This window comes from Hyperolius riggenbachi, chromosome 5, assembly GCF_040937935.1.
Source record: "Hyperolius riggenbachi isolate aHypRig1 chromosome 5, aHypRig1.pri, whole genome shotgun sequence".
Lineage (NCBI taxonomy): Eukaryota > Metazoa > Chordata > Amphibia > Anura > Hyperoliidae > Hyperolius > Hyperolius riggenbachi.
Window position 1 is genome coordinate 316322605 of NC_090650.1, and position 26103 is coordinate 316348707.

At 40.4% G+C, this 26103-nt stretch overlaps 1 protein-coding gene across 1 annotated transcript in view; it reads left to right on the plus strand.

The window, feature by feature from the left end:
* Window positions 1-25811, plus strand: part of METTL4 (methyltransferase 4, N6-adenosine) — a 175708-nt gene extending 149897 nt beyond the window's left edge. Inside the window, exon 8 of the mRNA XM_068237227.1 lies at window positions 24038-25811. Coding sequence (XP_068093328.1) covers window positions 24038-24183 — 146 coding nt within the window. The 3' untranslated portion in view covers window positions 24184-25811. The remainder of the gene's footprint in view (window positions 1-24037) is intronic.
* The last annotated feature ends 292 nt before the right edge of the window (window positions 25812-26103 follow it).

Sequence of the window (26103 nt, forward strand, 5' to 3'; positions counted from 1 at the left end):
TACTATCATATTAGTATGATGTCATCTTCTGTCATTGTATGTTTGCAAATCTTACTGTGTTCATGGTGAAATTAGTGATAATGCTTGAGAAAGAAAATCGTGAATCGAATCGAAATCACAATTTGTGAAAGAAATCGTGCAATTCAATCTTTTCCTAAAATCGTTCAGGCCTACTTCTGTGTAGGGTCTGTGCCTTGGTTAATGATGAGCTCAATCTGAGGAGTCAATCATAGGCCAAATGTCTCTGTCAGTATTGTAATGAGGTTTGTCTCTATCCCCATGTGGCAAGAGGGAATACCGGTTACCATCTGATTTCTTTTCTCCCTTATTTATTTTATACTGTTAGCTACTATGTGGTACCCTGATCTCACATCCCACACCACCAGTGGGATATAGTATATCTTGTGCTCGCTATTGATGTTTACATTTTCATACCTGAATTCACTTTCTAGGGTTGTTGTTTTTTTAAATGTAAGTAGGGAAAATTATATAATGGGGTTTGTGACAGGACTATGTACACTATGTGAGGGTTGTTTCACACCAAAAATCACTAGCGATCAGTGATTATTAATCCATTTTGCAGAGATTTTCAGCAAGCAATTTGATTTTTTTACAGTGCATTTGCTTTCCTATATTTTCTACAGCTTAAAAAATGCTACATAGAGCAAATTTGTGCTTTTTATAAAATCAAATTTCTTCATTGTGAAATAACCTGTAGAAATACATTATCCAAGAGCTTTTCAAAGCGCTTGCAATTGCAAAGTTTGCTGAAAAGCGCACTTGGTTTGAAATAACCCATAAAAGCATTGGTGATCAAGAAAGCTGTTTGAGGGCTAGGGCCCTCTAGAACAGGGCTTTTCAATGTTTTCACTCATTGTACCACTTTTATCACCTGAAAAATTTGAAGTACCACCAGTGTGCCAGCACAATAGATCTGACCAGATTAGGCTCAGCTGTTTCCAGAGGAACCCGAGCGGAGAGCCGCTACCGTGCATACACTCACACCAACAAGCAGATCTTCGAGGGGTTCCAGCGATGGATCCCCTCTACTGAGGAGGAAGGGGGAAGCCTCTTTAGGATCAAGAGGCTTCCTCCTCCCGGGGCACTTTTTTCTTACAGGTACACTTTAAGAAAGGGGGGGGGACATATGGTAGGGGAATAGCAGGATAGCAGGAGGCATTGGTGGGGAGGCAGAAGAGCGAGTGAGGGGTAGGCAAACTTTGTGGAGGCTGGACTGGACCAGGACAAGCGGCAGGTGGGCAATTAAGTAGCAGACAAACTTGGAATGTACCACCTGGCCAACAGCAAAGTACCACTGGTGGTACGCGTACCACAGGTTTAAAAGCCCTGCTCTGGAACATTTCCTGCAGTGCTCTCCGATCGCCGACGATCATAAAAGCACTGCAAGAGTGGATGAGCGCTGTAATAACAGCACAGGAGATTTGGGCATGGCCGGTGCCACCATAGGCTGTAATAGGAATTATGGTCATAGTGGCGCTCAATGAGTTATTTGGGCGCCTTCAAAAGACGGAGCTTAAATGACTACAAAAACACTGTAATTCATTTGTCAGCAATAGCTGGAAGCTGAATTTCATCTTTCCCCCACTATCCATGGTGACCTGGAGGGGAAATAATAATTAACGCCGATGGGACTTGTGTAGGACCAGGGTAAGCCATTTATCGCATTTACCCTTGTGCCCAAATCTCTCGGCAGCCGATTCATAGGCACGCAGAGTGGGGCCCTATGAGGGTGGTTCCATTTGAAGCATTATAATTGCAAAGCGATCGAAAAGAGCTGCATGCAACATTTCTAGAGCGATCCCAGAGCAAATGCATTCAATCACTGCAGGGCCAAATTGGGATTGCTGTGAGACTTTCATTTAAACCGCAGGATATACGCAGCTGGAAAATCACAAGAGGTTTACGAAACCGGGAAACCACTTATAGTTGGCCCTGGGCACTAGCAGCACTTCTCACATTTCAGAGATCGCTGCCAATCAACAAAGCACTGCAAAATGCTGTAGTGGGCCCCATTCCTAAATGCTATTTAAAAGCTGTTTTGGTATGAAACGGTCTTAAATGTGCAGCGGAAAATTTCAGCACTATTTAAATGCACAATAATAATACTGTTGTGTTCTGAATTATCCTCCCGCCTGGACTACTGCAACTCCCTCCTGTCAGGCCTCCCTCAAAACCGCATAGCCCCCCTACAATCCATCATGAACGCAGCAGCCAGACTTATCTACTCCTCCCACTGCCTTGTCTCCACGACTCCACTACGCAAATCCCTTCATTGGCTTCCAATTCACTTCAGAATTAGCTTCAAGGTCCTATGTTTGGCCTACAAATCCATACACAAGTCCTGCCCAAGCTACATCTCTGACCTGGCCAGCAGATATACACCTGGCCGCCCACTTCGCTCCTCCAACAACCTTCTCTTAACCACTCCACGCATTTCGCACTCCCATGCACGACTGCAGGACTTCACTAGAGCTGCCCCCATCCTGTGGAACTCTCCCCCAATGCCCATCAGGCTCGCTCCCACCTTCAACACCTTCAAAAAAGCACTCAAAACTCACTTCTTCAAGGAGGCCTACATCAACTCAACACTGCCCTAATCCTTTCTGCCAATAACTTCTTGCTGCACCCCCTCCTTTTGTGTCACCAACCCCTCCCTCTAGATTGTAAGCCTTTGGCAGGGTACTCTCCCCATGTGTATCATACTTGACTGTGTGCACTTTACCCAGAATTTTGAACTGTTACCACTACCACTCCAGTTTATGATCTGGCATTGTACTACTGTCTGCATTGTGTTGTATATCTTTTTGCTATTACCTGTATTGTTGTATCTATTGTCTATTACCTGTATTGTTCTGTCACCCCTGTTATCATTGTCTGTAACCTTATTTATTGTACAGCGCTGCGTAATATGTTGGCGCTATATAAATCTAATAAATAATAATAATATCCTCACACTGAATGCCATTCAGCCATTATACCTGTTTTCTGTGACACTCTCACAGAGCAGCAGTTATTAAAAAACTCTTTTTCTTAGCAGATTTACCAGAATTGCCAATACCTTCTTTTTAAAATGTCTATATTATAGGTCCAAAATTCTAATCTCTTTTCATGTACTGGACACATCTGAATTAATGTATAGTAGGCCATGAATAATTTTGATTCCTAGTCTTGAAGATGTATTTAATACTTCATGTGTTAAATTTTATGAAGTCACCGATATTAATTTTCTAAATATAGAACTTCTTGATACGGTTCTTAAGATCACCTATGCCGTATTTTGCTCTAATGGGTCTGTGCTACTCCTTTCATCTATATATGAATAGGAGCAGAGGACATTAAAAAAATTCTTTCTATTTGATAAAAGAGTGCATGTGTCTTTTTACTTTACTGACAATTACTCCCTACTGGTTTCTTGGGTACTTCTTTGCATCTTTTTTTTTCACCTTCTCTTGGCTATGAAAATATTGAGACAGAACTAACACATTTTTTTGCCAAATGTAATTGTGAGAGAACATTTATCAGAGTGCTTTAGCATAAACGAATACTTTAAAATGTAGCAATGTTTGCTATAATTTCATCACCAATTCCTCTGTAGCTTTTTCTTTTGATGTTTTCAAAGAATTTTTGAAAGTTATCAACATACTTAGGCACACTTCACATACGTGAAGTCTCTCTTTCAGCACAGTGCATCGATGTTGTTTTGCTGTGTCCGTTGTGGTCTGGATGAGTGTAATTCATGAGAAGAATGTTAATGCATCCACTGTCTGGAGTAAGGATTTCATTGTAGTGCAGCACACAGACCTGTAAAGAACTTGTGAAAGGGGCTATTCTAAGCATGATCTGTTTCACCTGTCTGCTGCGCTTCTTTTGCCACTGTGCTACAGAGCAATGCAACAGGTACATTGTAAAATAATCTAGAAAAAGTTGTTGTTATTCTCTCTGTTTTACTTTTAGGAAGTCAAGGATAAATTAGTGTATCAGGGCCCGTTTCCACTTGTGCGGTGGGAAACGTATGAAAATTTGGATGCGGATGCGAATTTCACATGCGGTTACATGCAAATTTTAATGCAAATTCGCATACGATTTTGCATGGATGACGATGTATGCGAATTTAACCATGGCAGCGCCTGTGTGCTTTTCCATTGATTCCATGCGAAATCGTATGCGAATTCGCATGAAAATTCGCATACCAATACCGCATGCGAATTCCCTATTAAATACATTGTATGTGATTCGCATAGGGGTATGCAAATTCTGATGTCTTTGCCATGCAGATTTTTCTGCACAGAAAAACGCAGAGGAATCCTGACAAGTGGAAATAGTCCCATCCACTTGTATTGGCTATGCGAATTCGGATGCGTAAAACGCATGCAAATTTGTGATAGTGGAAATGGGCCCTAACTATTTGAAAAAAACACAGCAGCAGCAAAGGATAGATTTAAAGTAAAGCTAGAGTGGAAACCAAGGTTGTTATGTACACAATGGGGCAATATTCTATGATAGGCAACAATTTTGTTATACAAAGTAAGGAAAGAAAAGTCTGGACTATATATAATTTTTTTTTCTCAACATGGTGGCAGGCTGTAAGATGTGGACAGGAACAACATACACTGAACATACACTGAACTTCAGCTTGTAGCTAGTGTCATATTCAGAAACATCTGCACGGAGCATGAGCTAGACTTTTATAATCCAGGTGGGAAATTCTGCAAAAGGTTGAGGAGGATAACAGGGCTAAGATCCCAGACATGCAGACAGCTGCTGACCAATCAACATCGACATGGTGGTTCTAGGCAGGACCAAAACAGCAATGATAGATGTAGAAGTACCAAGTGGCAACACCACAAAGGAGTAGGAAGAACTGAAGAAGTACCAGTGTCTGAAAGGGAAAACAGAAAAGATGGGAAAGTGTAGGGAAAAGTGGTCAGAGTAGTGTTAAGATAATATTTTAAATAGAAAATGAAAAATCATCTTTTAGGAGAAAACTCAGGAGAAAAAGTGAATTGTATATGGGTGTTTGTCTTTAACCTCGGGTGATTTTCTTCTTTTTCTTCACTCAAAATGGATCAGCGTGAGGCTTATCTGCTACAGCTTAAAGAAAACCTAAACTGAAAATTAAAAGTCAAAATAAGCATACACAAGTCATACTTACCTTCCATGTAGTCTACTCCTCAGTGTCTTTCTCCTGTCCTGCGTCCTGTTTGTTCACTGTGATCAAGGGAATTTTCCGTCCTCCATTTTGAAAATGGCCATTACCCATAACAGGTTTCTGGTCAGCACACAGTTAAACTGTAACATCGCCCACTTGAGCCATAGGGAAACATGGACATTACCTGGTACATCAGTTTTCCTTTCCTCGGGTGTAACCTCACTCTATATATGAGTCACCCTTTCTCACTTGCGCCTATGCTATGATTAAGGGCGTGTAACGCCCGAAACATGTCAGCATGTGGTTCTGGTTTTAGCCTTTCGTGTGTAATAATCAAATAAAGATATACAGATTCTACCGACATTGTGCGGACTCCACTTTTGCACAGTTTTCCTTTCAGCTATAACTGACAGCAACTGATATTTTAGTGACAGCAACTGATATATTTCAGATCTGACAAAATATTGTCAGAACTGGAAGAGATCATTGTCAGAAGAAAATGGTGAGCTTCTGAAAGGAACTGATAGCAAGGTAACGATGTAATGTTCATTTGAAGTTACCTCATGTGTTTATTTTAAATATTTTTACTCAGTACAGGTTCTCTTTAAGGTTCTGTCTTTGAGGATGCTTTTGATGAGACATCCATTAGATTGTGCGCCAGCGCAGGTGGGTACATCCCATTACAGCACAAAGGTCCAGTAATGGTGTCTTTTTGGTACTTTACAATGGCCTTAGGAGACACCCTGTAAAGTTTTAGAGTGATGTGCAGATATCAGTGGCGAGTTTTGATGAGTTGTTGACACGGGTGTGGCCACATATTTGAAGGCCGCGAACCAACAAGCGGATGTCTGTTAGTCCAGCTGAAAGATTACTGGTGACTTTACAGTAAAAAATAAAATAAAATATATATATATACATATACATATATATATATATATATATATATATATATATGTATATATATATATATGTATATGTGTATATATATATATCTCCCCTTAAATTACCAATGTGCTCCATGCCAGGTGTATCTGTGCTTCACAGGCCCCTAAAATGTTACCCTAATATTCTACATTGATTTCAAAGGTGTTAGTTGAGTTATGATGGAACCACAAAAAAATAAAAATGTGAGTGACTGGCATAAACAGCATTTAGCTGTGGTAGTACAGTAATTAGGTAATGGCCTTATGGGAGGCAAGTTGTAAGGGTAACAGGAACAACTGTGCTTTCTAAGCTAACCACTATAGGAAATACTTGTACTGAGCAAGTTGCGGTTGATTTAGTGTATGTGTGTGTAGATCACTATAGGTCATTTCTAGGAAATGTATTATAATTGTATAAATGCAATTAACCCTAATCAATTAGTTATTGCTCCAATGCTCTGCCTCCACCCTGTTCCATAATAACACTTTGGATGATCCTTGTTCGAGGTGACAAAAATATGTACAATGATAATGGTACTTAGCCAAGCTTCAGACAATGCGAGTGCAGTGCATTAAATAAAGGGAAGACAGAGCTAGAAGAAATAACAGGATGTCTGGATTTAACCTGTTTGGAAAATCCTATCACAGATCAAGGATGCCCTAGGCCCCCCTGTGTCTTCTGTGCTCTGCATATAACATGCATCCACAAAGGGTAAACAAGTACATTACTAACTTGCTCTGCATGAGATGAAAAAAAGATAACGTTGCTGATTAATCACCTGCTTTTCATGTGTCTCAAGAGTCCAGTGTCAAGATCATTGTGTTGGAAATCCAAGATTTGCACAGCTGTTACTGTAAACATGAGGGTTCATCCTCTTGTTGGATATTTATTTTATATTTTGTTGAATGCAACAGGAATAATGGAAATGTAATGTTACAGGAGGGGGAATGCTGGGTTATATTCCGCTTTAAGCTCAAAAGATGTCTGCCAATAATCCTTGGAAGATATTGAAGAAATCTGAAAACCCTGAGTTTTTTCTCAACAGTAGTGGAGTTTCTCTTTAACTTGAGTAACTTTCTAGTAGTGAGTTGTTTTGATCATTTAGAATTTTGGTTGAATGGTATTATAGTTTCCCACTTGGTTCATGTGATGTTCTTGTAACATGAATTCATTATTTATTGCTAGTGATGATGCTTCTTACTGAATTCCCTGACTGACTTCTAATTATCATTGCATTGCATCCATTTTAAATTGTGCATTCTAAATGAATGCCACAAACTTTCATGTGAGTATTATGAATGTATCTGCAGCTACAAAGTGGTGTGTGGTTTTGGCTGACTCGCCAAAAAATATCTTGTTTGTGCATTTTTTATGGTTTCTTTTTTGGATTATTCATAAATCTGTAACAAGGCGAACCAATAAATACAGTGGTTGTCAATTGCAATGTATTCCTTTTGAATCAACCTTAAAAGTTTAGTTGTGTGTCTGTCAAGTTAGCTATGTCTACCAAATAAAACAGCATTTTATAAACATTTAATGCCAATGGATGCATATGACTGCATGCTTTAGTTTACTCTGAACATTTTTGAACAGTACATTCTACTTTATGTAATCCAAAAACAAAATTAACCAAATGTTTCCAACAGTGAATGTGGGATTATTACTCTAAGTTCTTTTTGAATGTTTCTGCTTTTTTGAAGCAAGAATGTCCATGTAAAAGCCTGTTAGATTTCAGTTTTTGTTGGTACAAAGTTCTTAAGAAAATCCCAGAAGGCATATTTGAGCACCAGTAGAAATATGATTGTTTCTAAGAACTGGTGATTTGAGGACAAGAAAAAAAACAATGGAGACTAAGCAATTCAAGAAAGTAGATAACAAGCTAAGGTTAATTTTGTTCAGTCAATGTGAAGTGTCGTAATCTCTGTGCATTGCTTTACAGTGGATAGGCTCATCCCTGGAGGAAGATAAATATTTTTAGTAGCAAAAATGTGTATTCTAAAATTATTATTTTTTTTTTTATTGACATTATTGATTTCATCAGTGCCATCATCTCTTGTAGTGCTGTACAGAATAAGAACCAAAAAAAGGTACATAAAATACAGACACGGTTACATAATACTGAAATAATGTATGTTGTTAGACCAGGTCAATTTCACAGTGACTGCTACATTGTGACTAACAACTAGGGATGGTCGATAAGATGCAAATGTTTCTGAGTTCATGTGGGATTATTTAAATTTGTATGCTGATTTATGCAGCTTGCAAATGGGTCTATCAAGACCCACCAAGGTTTAATTGAATTGGTCCATTTCAAGCTGCATTTGCAAAAAAATTTACATAATACTGTATAAACTAAGTAAGATTTGCATCTTATTGAGTATCCCTACTAACAACATGCAGAGAAAATTAGGAAAAAAGAAGACAGCCTTGACCTTGTGAGCCTACACTCTAAAGAAATAGGGTGGAAGCAAGAGGTGGGGCAGTAAGTATGGTGCATTAACAGAGGAGTTGTCTTTTGAAGAGGAACTTTAACTAAGGATTGAACTTCATCCCGATCAGTAGCTGATACCCCCTTTCCCGTGAGAAATCTGTTCCTTTTCTCAAATAGAGGTTTGTATGGCTGATATTGTGGTGAAACCACAATGAACGCAAATTCAATGCAAATTGAAGCACATAGATGCAGCTAGCCGTAAATATACTTACATGAGTTTTGTACAGCAGGAGACTTTGGCAGTGCTTCCAAACAGAGGCTGCACCTGAATTAACTACTTGCAATAGATGATCAGAGCTCCACAGTATGGACAAAATTACACAACTTGCATTCAAAAAGGGTACAGCAAAGGAGGGCGTTAGCTCTGCACATCTATTTTAGTCAGTCAATCAATCAATACCTCCCTCTGTGCATAGAACTCTCAGTAACTGACATTCCATACAGATCACCTGGCAGAATTAAAGATGTCACTACCAGTGACACATTTCGGATTGTAAATCAGGGACAGGAAAGATTTTACAATGAGCAAAAACTCTATATATGACTAATCTATACAATAATATTGTATAGGTTAAGCTATTTTGTTTTTTATGTTAATTTCACTACAGTTCATCTTTAATGTTCTGTAAGAAGTGGAGTTTGACTAGGAGCTGCAGATAAATAGCCTAGGTGAGATTGAGTGTTAGTCTGAAAATGGGAAAAGAGAAGGGCCGATACGCTCTCCTAAAAACAACGTCTTGCTTATGTGTATATTTATATTGGCCTCAATTCACTAAGATCATGCTGGAGATAATAAGGCAAGAGAAAACTTACCTCCACATAAGAGAGAGTTATCTTATCTCTTCATTCCTTAAAGAGACTCTGTAACATGAAAAACATCCCCTGGGGGGTACTCACCTCGGGTGGGGGAAGCCTCGGGATCCTAATGAGGCTTCCCACGCCGTCCACAGTCCCACGGGGGTCTCGCCGCAGCCCTCCGAACAGCCGGCGACTGTGCCGACTGTCAGTTCAATATTTACCTTTGCTGGCTCCAGCGGGGGCGCTGTGGCGACTTTCGGCACGGAAATAGACGGAAATACCCGATCTCCGTCGGGTCCGCTGTACTGCGCAGGCGCCGGAAACTTGCGCCTACGCAGTAGAGCAGACCCGACGGCGATCGGGTATTTCCGCCTACTTCGGCGCCAACAGCCATCAGAGCGCCTGCGCAGGAGCCAGGAAGGTGAATATTGCGTCACCGCTGTACGGAGGGCTACAGCGAGACCCCCGAGGGACGCAGGACGGCGTGGGAAGCCTCATTAGGATCCTGAGGCTTCCCCCACCCGAGGTGAGTACCCCCCAGGGGCCATTTTGTCGTTACAGTTCCTCTTTAAGTTATCTCCTCTGTAGTTAATTTACCTCCTCTGTAGTTAATTTACCTCCTCTGTAGTTATTTTCACACGCAGTTAAGGAAGCCTGTCTTTAACTCTGGAGTTATTTTAAGAATTGAAGAGTTAACTTAAAGACAGAAGAGTTAACTTTAGGCTTGCCTGAGGTAAAATGTTTCCTGAATACTACATGCCTTATCACCATGGTAACAACTCTAGAAGAGTTATTAAAGACAGGAGATAAGCTTAGTAAATTGAGGCCATTTTGTGTTTTCCTTTTGTCATTGTGAGGATGTCAGTGCTAAGCAGCCCCTGATGACAGACTTTAGAGTTATGAAATTTAAAAAATTACACTTAGGGAGACATTGTTGAGGCTTATGTGTTTATTGTTTAGGGAAAGGTGCCATCAAATTTACTGAAACTTGTTTTACATGAATAATTATAGATCTCCAGTAATCTTAGTTATGTTTGCCTTATCTGTTAAGGTCTTCTACTGAATCAGCATTAGTGGTAGTCCCAGAAGATTGGTTTAAATTAATGAAAAACCTTGTTTTACTTGGTAGATATAATTTTCTAAAAATATGTAGTTAATCTTACAAATGTCAAACATTGAATGAGGCAATTAATTAGTTCTGCCTCTTTTTAGCATTTATTTATGAAACAAAAAAGAAGCTGTTAGATTTTGCCTGTTTTGTTTTATACTTCTGCTGGTCAATAATACAGAGGGTAATTCATTACAGTTGAATACACAGCGGCATGGCCAGCTGCTGAATGCTGTGGGCGCCCGTCCTTTTGCGGCCCACTGCCACCAGGCCCACCATCAACCATAGCTTACTGAGGAAATCAAACCATTGAAGTACTGCTCCCAGGTAGTCCAGTGGCACTGACGTAAAAATGATTTGCGCAAGCATTTCTAGAGCTTAAAGTGGATCTGAACTCAGAACTTCCTCTCTGCTCTAAAAGATAAGCAACAGCATAATCACCTTCAAAGAAAAATATTTCTTGGTTGCAGGTGATACAAATCCTGCAATAAATCTGAAGTGTGTCCACTTCCTGCTTTCATGGAAGCTGACATAGTGTTAACATCCTGTGTTTACAAATGAGCTGCTCTGCCAAGGCGGCCAGCTGACACAGCTGAGAGATCAAATTACACTTGTGATTAGTCACAGATGAGGGGGAATTAGACATGCTAAACTTTCTAAATACATACAGGGTGCGTTATTCTGTTTTCCTTCGGTCCTGTGCGAGAGTTCGGGTCCTTTTTAAAGTGAACCTTTAAGAAAGTAAAAGTGCCTCTACTTGGCAGAGAGTGGTGAGTGACCACAGAGATAACCTGAGGTGAGGGTTGGCACACAAGCAGAGTGTAGAGTTTCTTGTGTGGCCATTGTCTAGTCCCCCAGAAGCCAGTGAGGGGGGTGAATAGGCAAGGAGAGAGTGCATTGCAATGACTTATGAAGATAGCCAATGAGAAAGAGGGTTGGTATAGAAGCGGAAGGCAGTGTATCTTGCGTGAATGCATCCCCTGCAATATGGTAAATATTTATACCCAATAAGGTATATTGTTTTGTTATGAACAATGATTGGCTGACAAGGCTGTGGTACGTTGCAAACCCTACTCACTGGCTGGTATGTTGTGACTCTTTTATTCCATGATCTCCTCTACCAAAGTGAGATAAACTACTGTATCTCAACTTCCCCCTGAAAATCACAAAACATAAAGTCCAAGTGGCAGCACTGGATCTAAATACTTATTCACACACTGGGTGGGCCATTTATATGGATACACCTTAATAAAATGGGAATGGTTGGTGATATTAACTTCCTGTTTGTGGCACATTAGTATATGTGAGGGGGGAAACTTTTCAAGATGGGTGGTGACCATGGTGGCCATTTTGAAGTCGGCCATTTTGAATCCAACCTTTTCAGTAGGAAGAGGGTCATGTGACACATCAAACTTATTGGGAATTTCACAAGAAAAACAATGATGTACTTGGTTTTACCGTAACTTTATTCTTTCATGAGTTATTTACAAGTTTCTGACCACTTATAAAATGAGTTCAATGTGCTGCCCATTGTATTAGATTGTCAATGCAACCCTCTTCTCCCACTCTTCACACACTGATAGCAACACCGCGGGAGAAATGCTAGCACAGGCTTCCATTATCCGTAGTTTCAGGTGCTGCACATCTCGTATCTTCACAGCATAGACAATTGCCTTCAGAGGACCCCAAAGCTAAAAGTCTAAGGGGGTCAGATCGGGAGACCTTGGGGGCCATTCAACTGGCCCACGATGACCAATCCACTTTCCAGGAAACTGTTTATCTAGGAATGCTCGGACCTGACACTCATAATATGGTACACCACCGCATTATGAGTGTCAGGTCTGAGCATTCCTAGATGAACAGTTTCCTGGGAAGGGAATTGGTCGTCGTGGGCCAGTTGAATGGCCCCTAAGGTCTCCCGATCTGACCCCCTTAGACTTTTAGCTTTGGGGTCATCTGAAGGCAATTGTCTATGCTGTGAAGAAACGAGATGTGCAGCACCTGAAACTACGGATACTGGAAGCCTGTGCTAGCATTTCTCCCGCGGTGTTGCTATCAGTGTGTGAAGAGTGGGAGAAGAGGGTTGCATAGACAATCCAACACAATGGGCAGCACATTGAACCCATTTTATAAGTGGTCAGAAACTTGTAAATAACTCATGAAAGAATAAAGTTACGGTAAAACCAAGCACACCATTGTTTTTTGGTGAAATTCGAAACAAGTTTGATGTCACATGATTCTCTTCCTATTGAAAAAACAAAAGTTGGATTCAAAATGGCCGACTTCAAAATGGCCGCCATGGTCACCACCCATCTTGAAAAGTTTCCCCACTCACATATACTAATGTGCCACAAACAGGAAGTTAATATCACCAACCATTCCCATTTTATTAAGGTGTATCCATATAAATGGCCCACCCTGTACATTAACTGGAACCACATCTCCTCACAGCAATCACCTTTGGTATAAATGGGCCTCAAAGTTTTAATGGCCTACCAAAACAAGTGTTCCCAATATTTCCTCTTTCAAAATGTTGACAGGGAAACAATAGTTTTATTCCTCCTGAAACATGTACAGTGTCTGCTTCTGCTTGAAGCCTGCATTCCCTCTTCAAATCAAATAGCATTGTGAAAATATGTAGAGAAAATGCTCTTGTACATAAAAGTCAAAACTGAATCTGAATGAATAACTAATCTGAAATTCTCAGAGAATTCCCTGCAAAGTACTGTGGCAACAAAGTCTACAGCTTTGTAAATATGGCTTGAAGAATGTCAGCTTTGGAGAATAGGGACTCCTGGCGGGAGACTAAATAACCTCTCTGTTTTCTGATGTAGATTCTTTGCTTAAAAAGTATTATTGTGTTGCATCTAAAATCAGATCCTTTGGACAGCAGATTATGCTGCAGTGATATAATGAAACAGCAACTCAGAGCAACCTGAATGGTAGTTATCTCATACATTTTTTAATTTTATTTTTACTTTGATTTGATCATCCTATACCTTCCAAATTTGGGATCATTTTTGCATGCAGTTGTCACAGAAGGTTACTCTTGAATGTGTAAATGTAAATGTTGACTATTAATGTAAACTGATGATTTCATATACGCTAAGTTTTTTGTTTTGTTTTGTTATCTTAATGCTGTATTGATCCATAGTAATTGTACACCTGATGAAAGACCAAACAGGTCCATAACATGTACAGTCCCCTGTAACTGGAACAGACAGAGGATGCCTGATGGCGCATAAGTGTGCTTGCCGGTTGCTTGAGCAACCAACCCAAAAAGCACAAACCTTCCCTGTGCAGCAGAAAATACAGAGCCTCCAGGTGCCATCTTCTTCCCTTCCTATAGCTCCTTGCGGCTTTCCGCCAACGTCTGTGTACAGCTCCTGGCATGTCACCTGACCTTCATTGGGTTAGGTGATATGCCAGGAGCCATGCATGGATGCCAGAAGGTGGAAGGAAGCTGCAGGAAGGGTAGAAGACGGCTCCTGGAGGCTCAGTAAGTATTTTTTACCCTACAATGCACTGCAAACTTCCCAAAGCAATGTTCCCGTTATCCTGCTCAGGTATGCCAGTCAGTTGAGACTTTTGGTTACCTGAGTTATGTATAGTAAGGACTTTGCTGTAGTGTGCTTTATCTACTTATAAATGTATCCCAGGCACCAAACCAATGCACCAGGGGCCACAATCTTCAGATGGCAATATTATAATGGAGCTAGTATATAAGAGGCACATGGAATAATGGGATATCATCACAAGCAAATCATGTGGAGAAAGAGACTGCCAAATGCCCAGATAGATATTAATTATTATTGTGATATTACGTGATAAGTTATATTAATTGCACCGACTGCATCAGGAACTCTGCTGAGTGGTAGGTAAAGTCAAGCATCAGGAACTCTGCTGAGTGGCATTGTTGAGGCACCATTCTGGACATTAATTAAAATTGTAACAGGATTGCAGTGTGACAGTGACAAGGGTATAGGAGCCAGTGACCTAAGCCTTGCTCTGATAATGTGCATTGTTTTTACCAGACATAGGCCTCAATTCATAAAGCATTACCGCATGCAGTAATGCTGAAAACAGCACACATTCCCGAGCACTTAGCAAAGTGTCAATTCAAAAAGGCTGTTACCGCATGAAAAACTGAAATTACCGAGCAGTGAGGAAAATTACCGACTTGCCTGTAATTACCTCCAACACATGTCAGTAAATTGTCAGCAAATGTCAATTCATAAAGCCTTCACCAAGCGGTAAGTCAGATGATAATTACTGACACCTCTGGTGAGGTCTTAACAATGCAAAGTGCAGGGAGCCGTAAGTCTGTGCAGGGAGCCGAAGTCTTTGTGAGTCGTCTGTGCAGGAAACCGAAGTCTCTGTGAGTCTGTGCAGGGAACCGGAGTCTCTGTGAGTCTGTGCAGGGAGCCGAAGTCTCTGTGAGTCTGTGCAGAGAACCAAAGTCTCTGTTAGTCTGTGCAGGGAACCAAAGTCTCTGTGAGTCTGTGCGGGGAACCAAAGTCTCTGTGAGTCTGTGCGGGGAACCAAAGTCTCTGTGAGTGTTTGCAGGGAACCAAAGTCTCTGAGTCTGTGCAAGGAACCGGATTCTCTGTGAATTGTCTGTGCAGGGAACCGAAGTCTCTGTGAATCGTGTGTGCAGGGAATCGGAGTCTCTGTAAGTCTGTGCAGGGAGCCAAAGTCACTGTGAGTCTGTGCAGGGAACCGAAGTCTCCATAATTATAGCATCTTGTAACAAAAGAGAGATATCGCCACACTTCTGCTGTACCGCTCAATGGGCTGCGGTAATTTACCAAACTTCAAAGGCAGCTGTGAACATTTTTAAGAATTAGCACACAAAGGTCTAAAATACCAAATGCTGTATTTTCCCTCCCAGATTTTTTTTTACCGCAAAACCTTTTATGAATTGAGGCCATAGGCCTATATCCTATTCACTTTTCTCTTCAGTTTAAAGTTTATTTTTAAAGCTCCCAGCAAGCAAAAAAAAAAACCCAAAAAACATTTTTATAAAAGTTTTTTTTCAGCTACTTTTTAGTACTTTTTCAATTACTAGGTGCTGAAAAGTTATTTGATAAGATGGAAATCTCCTAGGAGAAAACCTAGGAGACGAGGTTAATTGGGTAAGGGCCATTGTTTGGACTGACGAGTGAAGGGATCACTTTGGTACAGCTTGTTTGTGTACCAGAAGGGTGAAGAGAAGGTAGAAAATTGATTGAGAATGACAGATATTGTCTGGCTTTGACAGAAACCTGGCCATACATCTCAGTAGCTTTTATAACATGGGGATGAGTGAGTCAATCCTGGTTGATGTTTGTTTTTAACTAGTCTGTAAACTATTGTTTTCTAATAGTGTAGAAGATTTGCCAACCGAGTCAACACTTTCATCACAACACATCTGGGCTATTGCACTGCCCTCATAATAGGCTTTTCAAGATAACACCTGAACCATTTGTAGTATGTACACAGTGCTGCAGCCAGACTGTTAGCAAACCAACCTACCATTACCACATAATGCTAGTTTTTTGCTCACTCCACTGCTCACCCATAAAATTGAGAATCCTCTTCGAAATTGGCTCACTAACATTCAAATATTTGCATAGTTTAGGCCTGGTCTATCTGGAGGATTTGTTGCAACTGTACCATTCCTCACACAAGCTCAGATCAACATGGTTTAATAAGATGATCCACTCCTAGAGCTCATCTCTAAACCTGTTTTTAGCCATATCCTACTGTCATGCTGCTCCTACCGTTTGGAACTCCTCCTCCTTTGTACCACTCTAACAAACAGCTGCATGCTTTAGGATTTCTTTTAATGTTTAAACATTTATAAAGTACAGTGGTGTGAAAAACTATTTGCCCCCTTCCTGATTTCTTATTCTTTTGCATGTTTGTCACACTTAAATGTTTCTGCTCATCAAAAACCGTTAACTATTAGTCAAAGATAACATAATTGAACACAAAATGCAGTTTTGAATGATGGTTTTTATTATTTAGTGAGAAAAAAAACTTCAAATCTGCATGGCCCTGTGTGAAAAAGTGATTACCCCCCTTGTTAAAAAATAACTTAACTGTGGTTTATCACACCTGAGTTCAATTTCTGTAGTCACCCCCAGGCCTGATTACTGCCACACCTGTTTCAATCAAGAAATCACTTAAATAGGAGCTATCTGACACAGAGAAGTAGACCAAAAGCACCTCAAAAGCTAGACATCATGCCAAGATCCAAAGAAATTCAGGAACAAATGAGAACAAAAGTACTGTAATTGAGATCTATCAGTCTGGTAAAGGTTATAAAGCCATTTCTAAAGCTTTGGGACTCCAGCGAACCACAGTGAGAGCCATTATCCACAAATGGCAAAAACATGGAACAGTGATGAACCTTCCCAGGAGTGGCCGGCCGACCAAAATTACCCCAAGAGCGCAGAGAAAACTCATCCGAGAGGCCGCAAAAGACCCCAGGACAACATCTAAAGAACTGCAGGCCTCACTTGCCTCAATTAAGGTCAGTGTTCACGACTCCACCATAAGAAAGAGACTGGGCAAAAACGAGCTGCCTGGCAGATATCCAAGGTGCAAACCACTTTTAACCCTCCTGGCGGTATGAAAAATTCCGCCAGGAGGCAGCGCGGCAGTTTTTGTTTTTTTTTTTCTTATATCATGTAGCGAGCCCAGGGCTCGCTACATGATAGCCGCTGCTCAGCGGCATCCCCCCGCCCTCTTCGATCGCCTTCGGCGATCTCCGATCAGGAAATCCCGTTCAAAGAACGGGATTTCCTGGAGGGCTTCCCCCGGGGCGGGATGACGTCAGCGACATCGTGACGTCATAGGGCGTCCCGATCCACCCCTCGGCGCTGCCTGGCACTGATTGGCCAGGCAGCGCACGGGGTCTGGGGGGGGGGCGTGCCACAACGTATAGCGGCGATCGGGCGCGGGGCGGCGGCGATCAGTGTGCTGGCGCAGCTAGCAAAGTGCTAGCTGCGTCCAGCAAAAAAAAATTAAAAAAATCGGCCCAGGAAGGTTAAGCAAAAAGAACATTAAGGCTCATCTCAATTTTGCTAAAAAAAACATCTCAATGATTGCCAAGACTTTTGGGAAAATACCTTGTGGACCGACGAGACAAAAGTTGAGCTTTTTGGAAGGTGCGTGTCCCGTTACATCTGGCGTAGAAGTAACACAGCATTTCAGCAAAAGAACATCATACCAACAGTAAAATATGGTGGTGGTAGTGTGATGGTCTGGGGTTGTTTTGCTGCTTCAGGACCTGGAAGGCTTGCTGTGATAGATGGAATCATGAATTCTACTGTCTACCAAAAAATCCTGAAGGAGAATGTCCGGCCATCTGTTCATCAACTCAAGCTGAAGCGATCTTGGGTGCTGCAGCAGGACAATGACCCAAAACACACCAGCAAATCCACCTCTGAATGGCTGAAGAAAAACAAAATGAAGACTTTGGAGTGGCCTAGTCAAAGTCCTGACCTGAATCCTATTGAGATGTTGTGGCATGACCTTAAAAAGGCGGTTCATGCTAGAAAACCCTCAAATAAAGCTGAATTACAACAATTCTGCAAAGATGAGTGGGCCAAAATTCCTCCAGAGCGCTGTAAAAGACTCGTTGCAAGTTATCGCAAACGCTTGATTGCAGTTATGCTGCTAAGGGTGGCCCAACCAGTTATTAGGTTCAGGGGGCAATTTCTTTTTCACACAGGGCCATGTAGGTTTTGAGTTTTTTTTCTCACTAAATAATAAAAACCATCATTTAAAACTGCATTTTGTGTTCAATTATGTTATCTTTGACTAATAGTTAACTTTTTTTGATGAGCAGAAACATTTAAGTGTGTCAAACATGCAAAAGAATAAGAAATCAGGAAGGGGGCAAATAGTTTTTCACACCACTGTAGGTGGAATGTTTTACTGTCTCTAGCCAGTGGTAGTCTGTTAAGTGTCCCAGAGTAAAAATACATGAACTACTGACCTTGTCCTATCTCTCCCCTGTCTCCAGAAGATGTATCCTGCTAGGAAAAACTTTTCTGGCTCTAATTTGCTCATCAGGGATGTTTACTATATTCCCGACAAGGTACCAACAAGACAGAAGCTGTCACTTCCATGTCTAGAAATTAACAGTTTCAGGCAGCAAAAGAAAACAAGTCCACAGCCTGGTTATTAATATGTTTTGTACTGTACATACATGTTTATCTCATTGTGTCACATATCGCCTCGGGTACACTTTAAAGCCAGATTGAAAGACTACATGCTTGCTTTGGTATTTCTAGACATGTAGCCTTTTCCTTTGTGACATAACCCACCCTGTGCTATTTATAGAACTGATATGTGTCATGCTCTTTGAATCTAATGGGAGAAAAGCAGTTTGTTGTTGTACAATAGCACTAATCCTTGCTCGATGAAGGTTAGCCAAATTACTTACAAGTAATGCTTCTATTCAATTTTGAAATATTCACCGTAAAGGATGTAAACGGTAAAGGTGACCAATTCAAGAATTGCAATTAGTTTTTCTGAGTGATTGTAACATTTCAAAAATCTGACCAATGTACCACACAGCTATGTTCAATTTTTCCCCAGTTATGAAAAAAATGATTGAAAGCTCTGAAAAATTGCTTGGGTTTGTATATCAAGTAATTCACAATCTACCACACACTATTCAATTTTTATAAAAAATCGATCAGAAAAATACAATACTCCTGATCTTCTTTTATCGAATAAAAACAGGAAATTTGATCAGATTTCTCAAACGAATGAAAAAAAAAAACCTTTCCATTTTTGGGGACAACAGATTGTTTTTATTGAATTGCTGGAAAAATTGGATCATTTTATTGTATGGTGTGTGGCCACCTTAAGGCTACCAAAAAGTTAAGTTTAATAAAGTTTGGAAAAAAAACATATTACATTGATGAGAATAATTGTGTTCTAGCATTGAGCATGACATGAAACTGACTGTTCTATTTGACTGGAAACCTTTAGAAAGTTCATCCGCAAAAGTTCATGGGTTTCGGTATGTGGTATGCTTGGAGCGTGTACTATTATTCACATTTGGTGTTTTTTTGCTCAGTTTGAAGTGCTCTTGTATGAAACAAGGCCACATTAGAGTTGACGTTCAAATGCGTCTAACACTTTGGCAGCTGCTCTGTGCATTGTAGTTTAGAAACTTTGTAACCATGGCGACAAGTCTTTTCAAACAACATTGTACAGATGCATGAGATGACTCTGCTTAGCAAATCCTCCTCTGATTTGCAAAGTGTAGCCTTGTACAAAATCTAACCTCATTTTAACAAAGGGCATGACGACCCTGATATCTCTACTGTATTCATTAAACTCACCTCCTACATTATGCTAGTGAAAAGAAATGTAATTAAAGTTTTGAATTGCTGAGCACTGTGGGTTGATAAAAGGGAAATACATACTGCGTATTTATATTTAAGGAGATATTAAGGCATTTGGGTATTTTTTAAAGTATACATGAAGAACATTGCCCATTAGCCTAGTAGATGTCACCTGACATGGAAAATGACATGTATTTTTTCCCCTAAGTTTTATCAGTTCTGCTAACAAGCATTAGATGGCTTGCAGGAAATCTATACAGTACTTGAGATTTATTTTTTTTGACTGTACTTGTATTTACAGGTTGACAGTGTATATTATTTCTTCTCATTCCTGTATAGTTTATCATTGAAAACTGAACCTTTTTTTCATTTTCTAAGAAATATAATTCATTTTTACTGTCTTATCTGCCTTAAAACAACTCATCCAGTACCTGACTAGCTTCAAGAAGTCACCATGTGCCTAGATATACAGTACGTATGAATATGTTGAGTCTTGTTCTCACAGTTGCTTCCATCAGTGATTTTACGGCAGAAATCCAGTTAAAAAAATGTTGCAGACCTTGAAGGTCCTAGGTCTGGGGAAATAGCCATGGGTGATAATAGAGCCATTTTATACACACGAGACTTTAGATTATCCCATGAGAGAATCTGAATCTGACAGGATCTGCTTTTAGATCCTATGGAAACAGAGAATTGCTATGACCTGGGAACACCCACGTTACTATTTCTACTAGTGCAGCGTGATTCTTGCCAAATCACAATCTCACAGCATGGTCCATATTTGTGTTTCTGTCCTGCTCACTGTAGTCCAGTCCAATGGACATTGCCAAGGGCACTGGAAAATCATTAGCGTTTTTCCTGTGCCCTCTGGGATGTGCAATGTAAACAAAGCCTAATGGGACAACCTACAGTGGGTTGCAAAAGTATTCAGCCCCCTTAAAGTTTTCCACATTTTGTCACATTACTGGCACAAACGTGCATCAATTTTATTGGAATTCCACGTGAAAGACCAATACAAAGTAGTGTACATGTGAGAAGTGGATCGAAAATCATACATCATTCCAAACATTTTTTACAAATCAATAACTGCAAAGTGGGGTATGCGTAATTATTCGGCCCCCTGAGTCAAAACTTTGTAGAACCACCTTTTGCTGCAATTACAGCTGCCAGTCTTTTAGGGTATGTCTCTACCAGCTTTGCACATCTAGAGACTGAAATCCTTGCCCATTCTTCTTTGCAAAACAGCTCCAGCTCAGTCAGATTAGATGGACAGCGTTTGTGAACAGCAGTTTTCAGATCTTGCCACAGGTTCTCAATTGGATTTAGATCTGGACTTTGACTGGGCCATTCTAGCACATAGATATGTTTTGTTTTAAACCATTCCATTGTTGCCCTGGCTTTATGTTTAGGGTCATTGTCCTGCTGGAAGGTGAACCTCCGCCCCAGTCTCAAGTCTTTTGCAGTCTCCAAGAGGTTTTCTTCCAAGTTTGCCCTGTATTTGGCTCCATCCATCTTCCCATCAACTCTGACCAGCTTCCCTGTCCCTGCTGAAGAGATGCACCCCCCGAGCATGATGCTGTCACCACCATATTTGACAGTGGGGATGGTGTGTTCAGAGTGATAGTTTAGTTCATAGTGTTAGTTTTCCGCCACACATCGTGTTTTGCATTTTGGCCAAAAAGTTCAATTTTGGTCTCATCTGACCAGAGCACCTTCTTCCACATGTTTGCTGTGTCCCCCACATGGCTTGTGGCAAACTGCAAATTGGACTTCTTATGCTTTCTGTTAGCAATGCCTTTCTTCTTGCCACTCTTCCATAAAGGCCAACTTTGTACAGTGCATGACTAATAGTTGTCCTATGGACAGAGTCTCCCACCTGAGCTGTAGATCTCTGCAGCTCTCCAGAGTCACCATGGGCCTCTTGACTGCATTTCTGACCAGTGCTCTCCTTGTTCGGCCTGTGAGTTTAGGTGGATGGCCTTGTCTTGGTAGGTTTACAGTTGTGCCATACTCCTTCCATTTCTGAATGATCGCTTGAACAGTGCTCCGTGGGATGTTCAAGGCTTTGGAAATCTTTTTTGTAGCCTAAGCCTGCTTTAAATTTCTCAATAACTTGATCCCTGACCTGTCTGGTGTGTTCTTTGGACTTCACAGTGTTGTTGCTCCCAATATTCTCTTAGACAACCTCTGAGGCCCTCACAGAGCAGCTGTATTTGTACTGACATTAGATTACACACAGGTGCACTCTATTTAGTCATTAGCACTCATCAGGCAATATCTATAGGCAACTGACTGCACTCAGATCAAAGGGGGCCGAATAATTATGCACACACCACTGGTATTTATTTGTAAAAAATGTTTGGAATCATGTATGATTTTCGTTCCACTTCTCATGTGTACACCACTTTGTGTTGGTCTTTAATGTGGAATTCCAATAAAATTGATTCATGTTTGTGGCAGTAATATGACAAAATGTGGAAAACTTCAAGGGGGCCGAATACTTTTGCAACCCACTGTAAATTGTGCTGAAATCAGGTGCATATGCAACCACAACATTATCACCAATGCACAAATCGGCACATATTCTGATTAATTTATTTTTTCTTGTGAGTTTTCCAAATAAGATGTGTTTTTTTTTATTTTTACACCTTATCAATATAATACATTTTCAGCCACAACCAAGCACAACAGTACATATGTTTCCTGAAATTTATTTAACTTTTATATAAAACATTTTTTACAACTTTTTAGTACTTGTTCACTTGCTAGATGTTGAAAATACAGTTTTTTTGATAATATTAAAACTCTTGGGTGAAAATCCATTTTTTTAATGTGGTCCATGTATGCCCAGCCTTAATGTTTACTTCTTTGCAGGGGCCTCTATGGGCTTCTCCTCATTCTCTGTAACCAATGGGAGGGGTGGGAATGGAAGCAGGCAGGGGAGGGTCACATGGGGTGGGACCTTGCATTGCTTTAGGCTTGAGCGCTTCCTGATCTTTCTGCTCCAGTAAGCAGAAATTATAGCAGCAAATTCAAATTATTAAGCCATTCAATTGACTTCTGGTGCCAGTAACATGGAGTATGTCCTGTTGCTACGGCTTCAAGGAAGTTTAATTTTGACTAATTAACACATCTAGAGAATCATAGCTTGCTGCAGTCTGATATGGAGATGGTATTTGTAATGCTATTCAGTTATAGAATAACTTCTATAGCACTGATATGTTGTTTAATTTTCTTAGAATAAAGTTCAGAATCCCTACCATTTAGATTAATGAAGGGGGAGGGGGCTGCCCTCTGCTATGTAATGAGTCTTCTACGTCACCAGTGTATAAAAACTAAAATGCTAAATCCATTGCTGTGTTTAGATTTCTGCAGAATCTATTTCAAACAACAAATGAAATGCAGCTACTGAACCTGTATTCCATATATCTTTCTCATAACATGCCTCCACTGTGCTTTATTTTCTGCTAGAGCTATTCACCTTTAGTTAAGAATCAGTAAACGGATATCTCTTTTCATTGAAAGGTCAGCAAGCATGCTGGGATAGGGACACAGCTGCCCTACAGAGGAAAGGCTCAGTGATAGCGCACTTGTCATACTGACCAGATAAAATGATATCTCTATTTAAACCCAGCAGCGTGTGTGTCTTTGAGCCTGTAAGATTTGTGTAGAGAAGCCTGGAATTGGATGCAGCACTTACTGCAGTAGTGTGCAAATCCAGCAGCATTTCCAGCTGGTGCTAAGATTGTTTCCGTCACAGTCCTTGTCCTTAGGTTTTACCTTAATGGCTGCATACTAATTGTTCTGTCCTTTTTTAGCTTTGTTTTGGTACGGTTGGGCAGGAAGCATTAAAACCTCATCACTGCTCGCTCTAGAGTACTTAGATGACTCTATTGAAAAATTGAAAAGTCACCTGTGTAGGTGGTAAAATTCTCATTCCCCGTTTCTAAATGAAAACTAATAAATCAGACCTATTGAAGCTTCTGACTGTATTGTTCACAATCTCAAGGGGGCTTATTTCAAATGATTACCTGCCTATAAATAGCACACGGGCTGTTGATGAAATTCTAGAAATTAATTTGCTGTCTTCTTTTTAATGAAATACTCCAGTTTTTCATCTCAATAGCTGAAAGATGATTGATTTTTTTTTTCTTCTTCTTCATCGCTGTCTTATTCTCTTTTTCTTTATGTTGCAGAGGTTCTTAAGCCATATGTCAAACCAGATGTGGAGTGCTTGGAGCTTTTTGCCCGTAACCTGCAGCCTGGCTGGACGAGCTGGGGGAACGAAGTTCTCAAATTCCAACACGTGGATTATTTCATTCCCTCCGAGACTGAAAACTGACCCAGGTCTATTAGCTTTAGAGGAGGTTTTTTATACATTAGAATTGCTTTTTATTGCCAACGGAACACTTAGGAATCTGTGTAAATAGAAGTGGACATGTTGCAATAAGAAATCCATGGAGTGGGCGACTCTCTCAGTGCGATACCACAATGCTTTTGTTTTACACCAAAGAGATTGTCCGTAGCTTAACTTGCAGAGAGATGAAAAATAAAATTGCCGAATAACCCCATGTTTACTGCAGTGCAAGCCGGCTTTCCTGGTAGCAGAAAAGGTTAATTGTCTAGGCAATAAGAGCAGAAAGATGAAAACTGATCTGTGGCAGAAGCACCAGTCCTCATAGGCATCTCCGTAATATTGAAAAACAGTATATATTTCCCAGATGGATTAAATGACGATTTTATCACATTCCGTCCCATTTTGCAGCTTTCAAGAGTAATATATAATGTGTGAAGAGGTGTCTAAAAACAATGATCAATGGTCTATGTTTTATTTTACTCTATTTGCTCCACCTGCTCGCTCAGCATTGGGCCTATGTCATAGTGTATTATATTTTACCCCTTTGGCTAAGTTTAATGCCTGCCTCATTTACTTCAGATTTATGAAAAGTGGTTTAAGAATTTCTGGGATAAATAATACTAGGTTGGTAGGGCTCAGGCTGGAATACAGAGCTCCCTGGTGGCTTGAAGATGTGCTAGGGATTACATGAGCAATGTGCGGCTGTGGCTGAGAGCAGTGACAGATGTGTTCCATGTATAAACATACCACTCTATTATCTGTGGCTGTACTCAGTCATTGCTGACTTGGAAATACATTATAAGCATAACCTATTCCTAGCAGCATGTTTAGCTCTTAGTTATCTGAAAGACAGGCTCTATACAATTTATAGGGTAATTATAGTTTAGAGGGTTATTTGAGACTGATAAATCACCCACTTGCTTTCCCTGTGTATCTAATATATTTTACTTTTGGAAGATTTAAGCAATAATGAAGACTGGGCCTGTCACTTATGTTCCAACTCTGTATAGATTGTTATCCTATCAGAGTACACGTTAACAATATTGTTTTGCCAAGAACCAATATGTTTCTTAGTCAACCGCTGCCCTGTCACTTTTTTTTAGCAATTTGTCCAAGCAAGGAATCTCAAACTCTGCCTCATCAAAGCATTCTGGGAGAGTGATGTCATGACAAATGCAAAGGATGAATGCAGAGAGAGGGAGCATAAGAACATGCAATGAACATATCAGCATAGATAATATGCTCTGGCATGGAGTACACATTAACAGTATTCTTTTGCCAAGAACCAATATGTTTCTTAGTCAAGCGCAGCCCTGTCACTTTCTTTATAAATCTGTCCAAGAAAGAATGCTCAAACTCTGCCTCACCGAAGCATTCTGGTAGAGTGATGTCATAGGACAAATGCAAAGGATGAGTGCAGAGAGAGGGAGCATAAGGGCATACAATGAACTTAGATAATATACCCAGGCATGTCTTTTGTCATCCCTTTCCCCATTGTACTGCAGTAAGGAACATAAATAGGCTGTTGTTCTGTGTACAGCCAGGTACCTAGACAATAAAGAAGGGATCCTGGCAGTCTGCTTGGGCAGCTTCCATGTGACCACTCCACTTTACATGATTATAGTGTGAAGTAATGTTATAATGGGTTTGCATAGACCTGATTTTTTTTTCTTGATTCTGAAAATGGACTTTGACTTATTGTGCATGATTTCACCCATTCATGATGCTTTCCTCTAATGATAGGAATCTTGATGCTGCTGCACTTAACTCTGTAATAACAATCAAGTTAAAACTCATGCAAAAACTGCTCTTGTAATAACCACACCGGTGAGTGGATCTGGAAATTGCAATGCAAAGTCCCAGACAGGTACCAGAGTGGCTGGATAGTGTGCTGGTTAAGGGCTC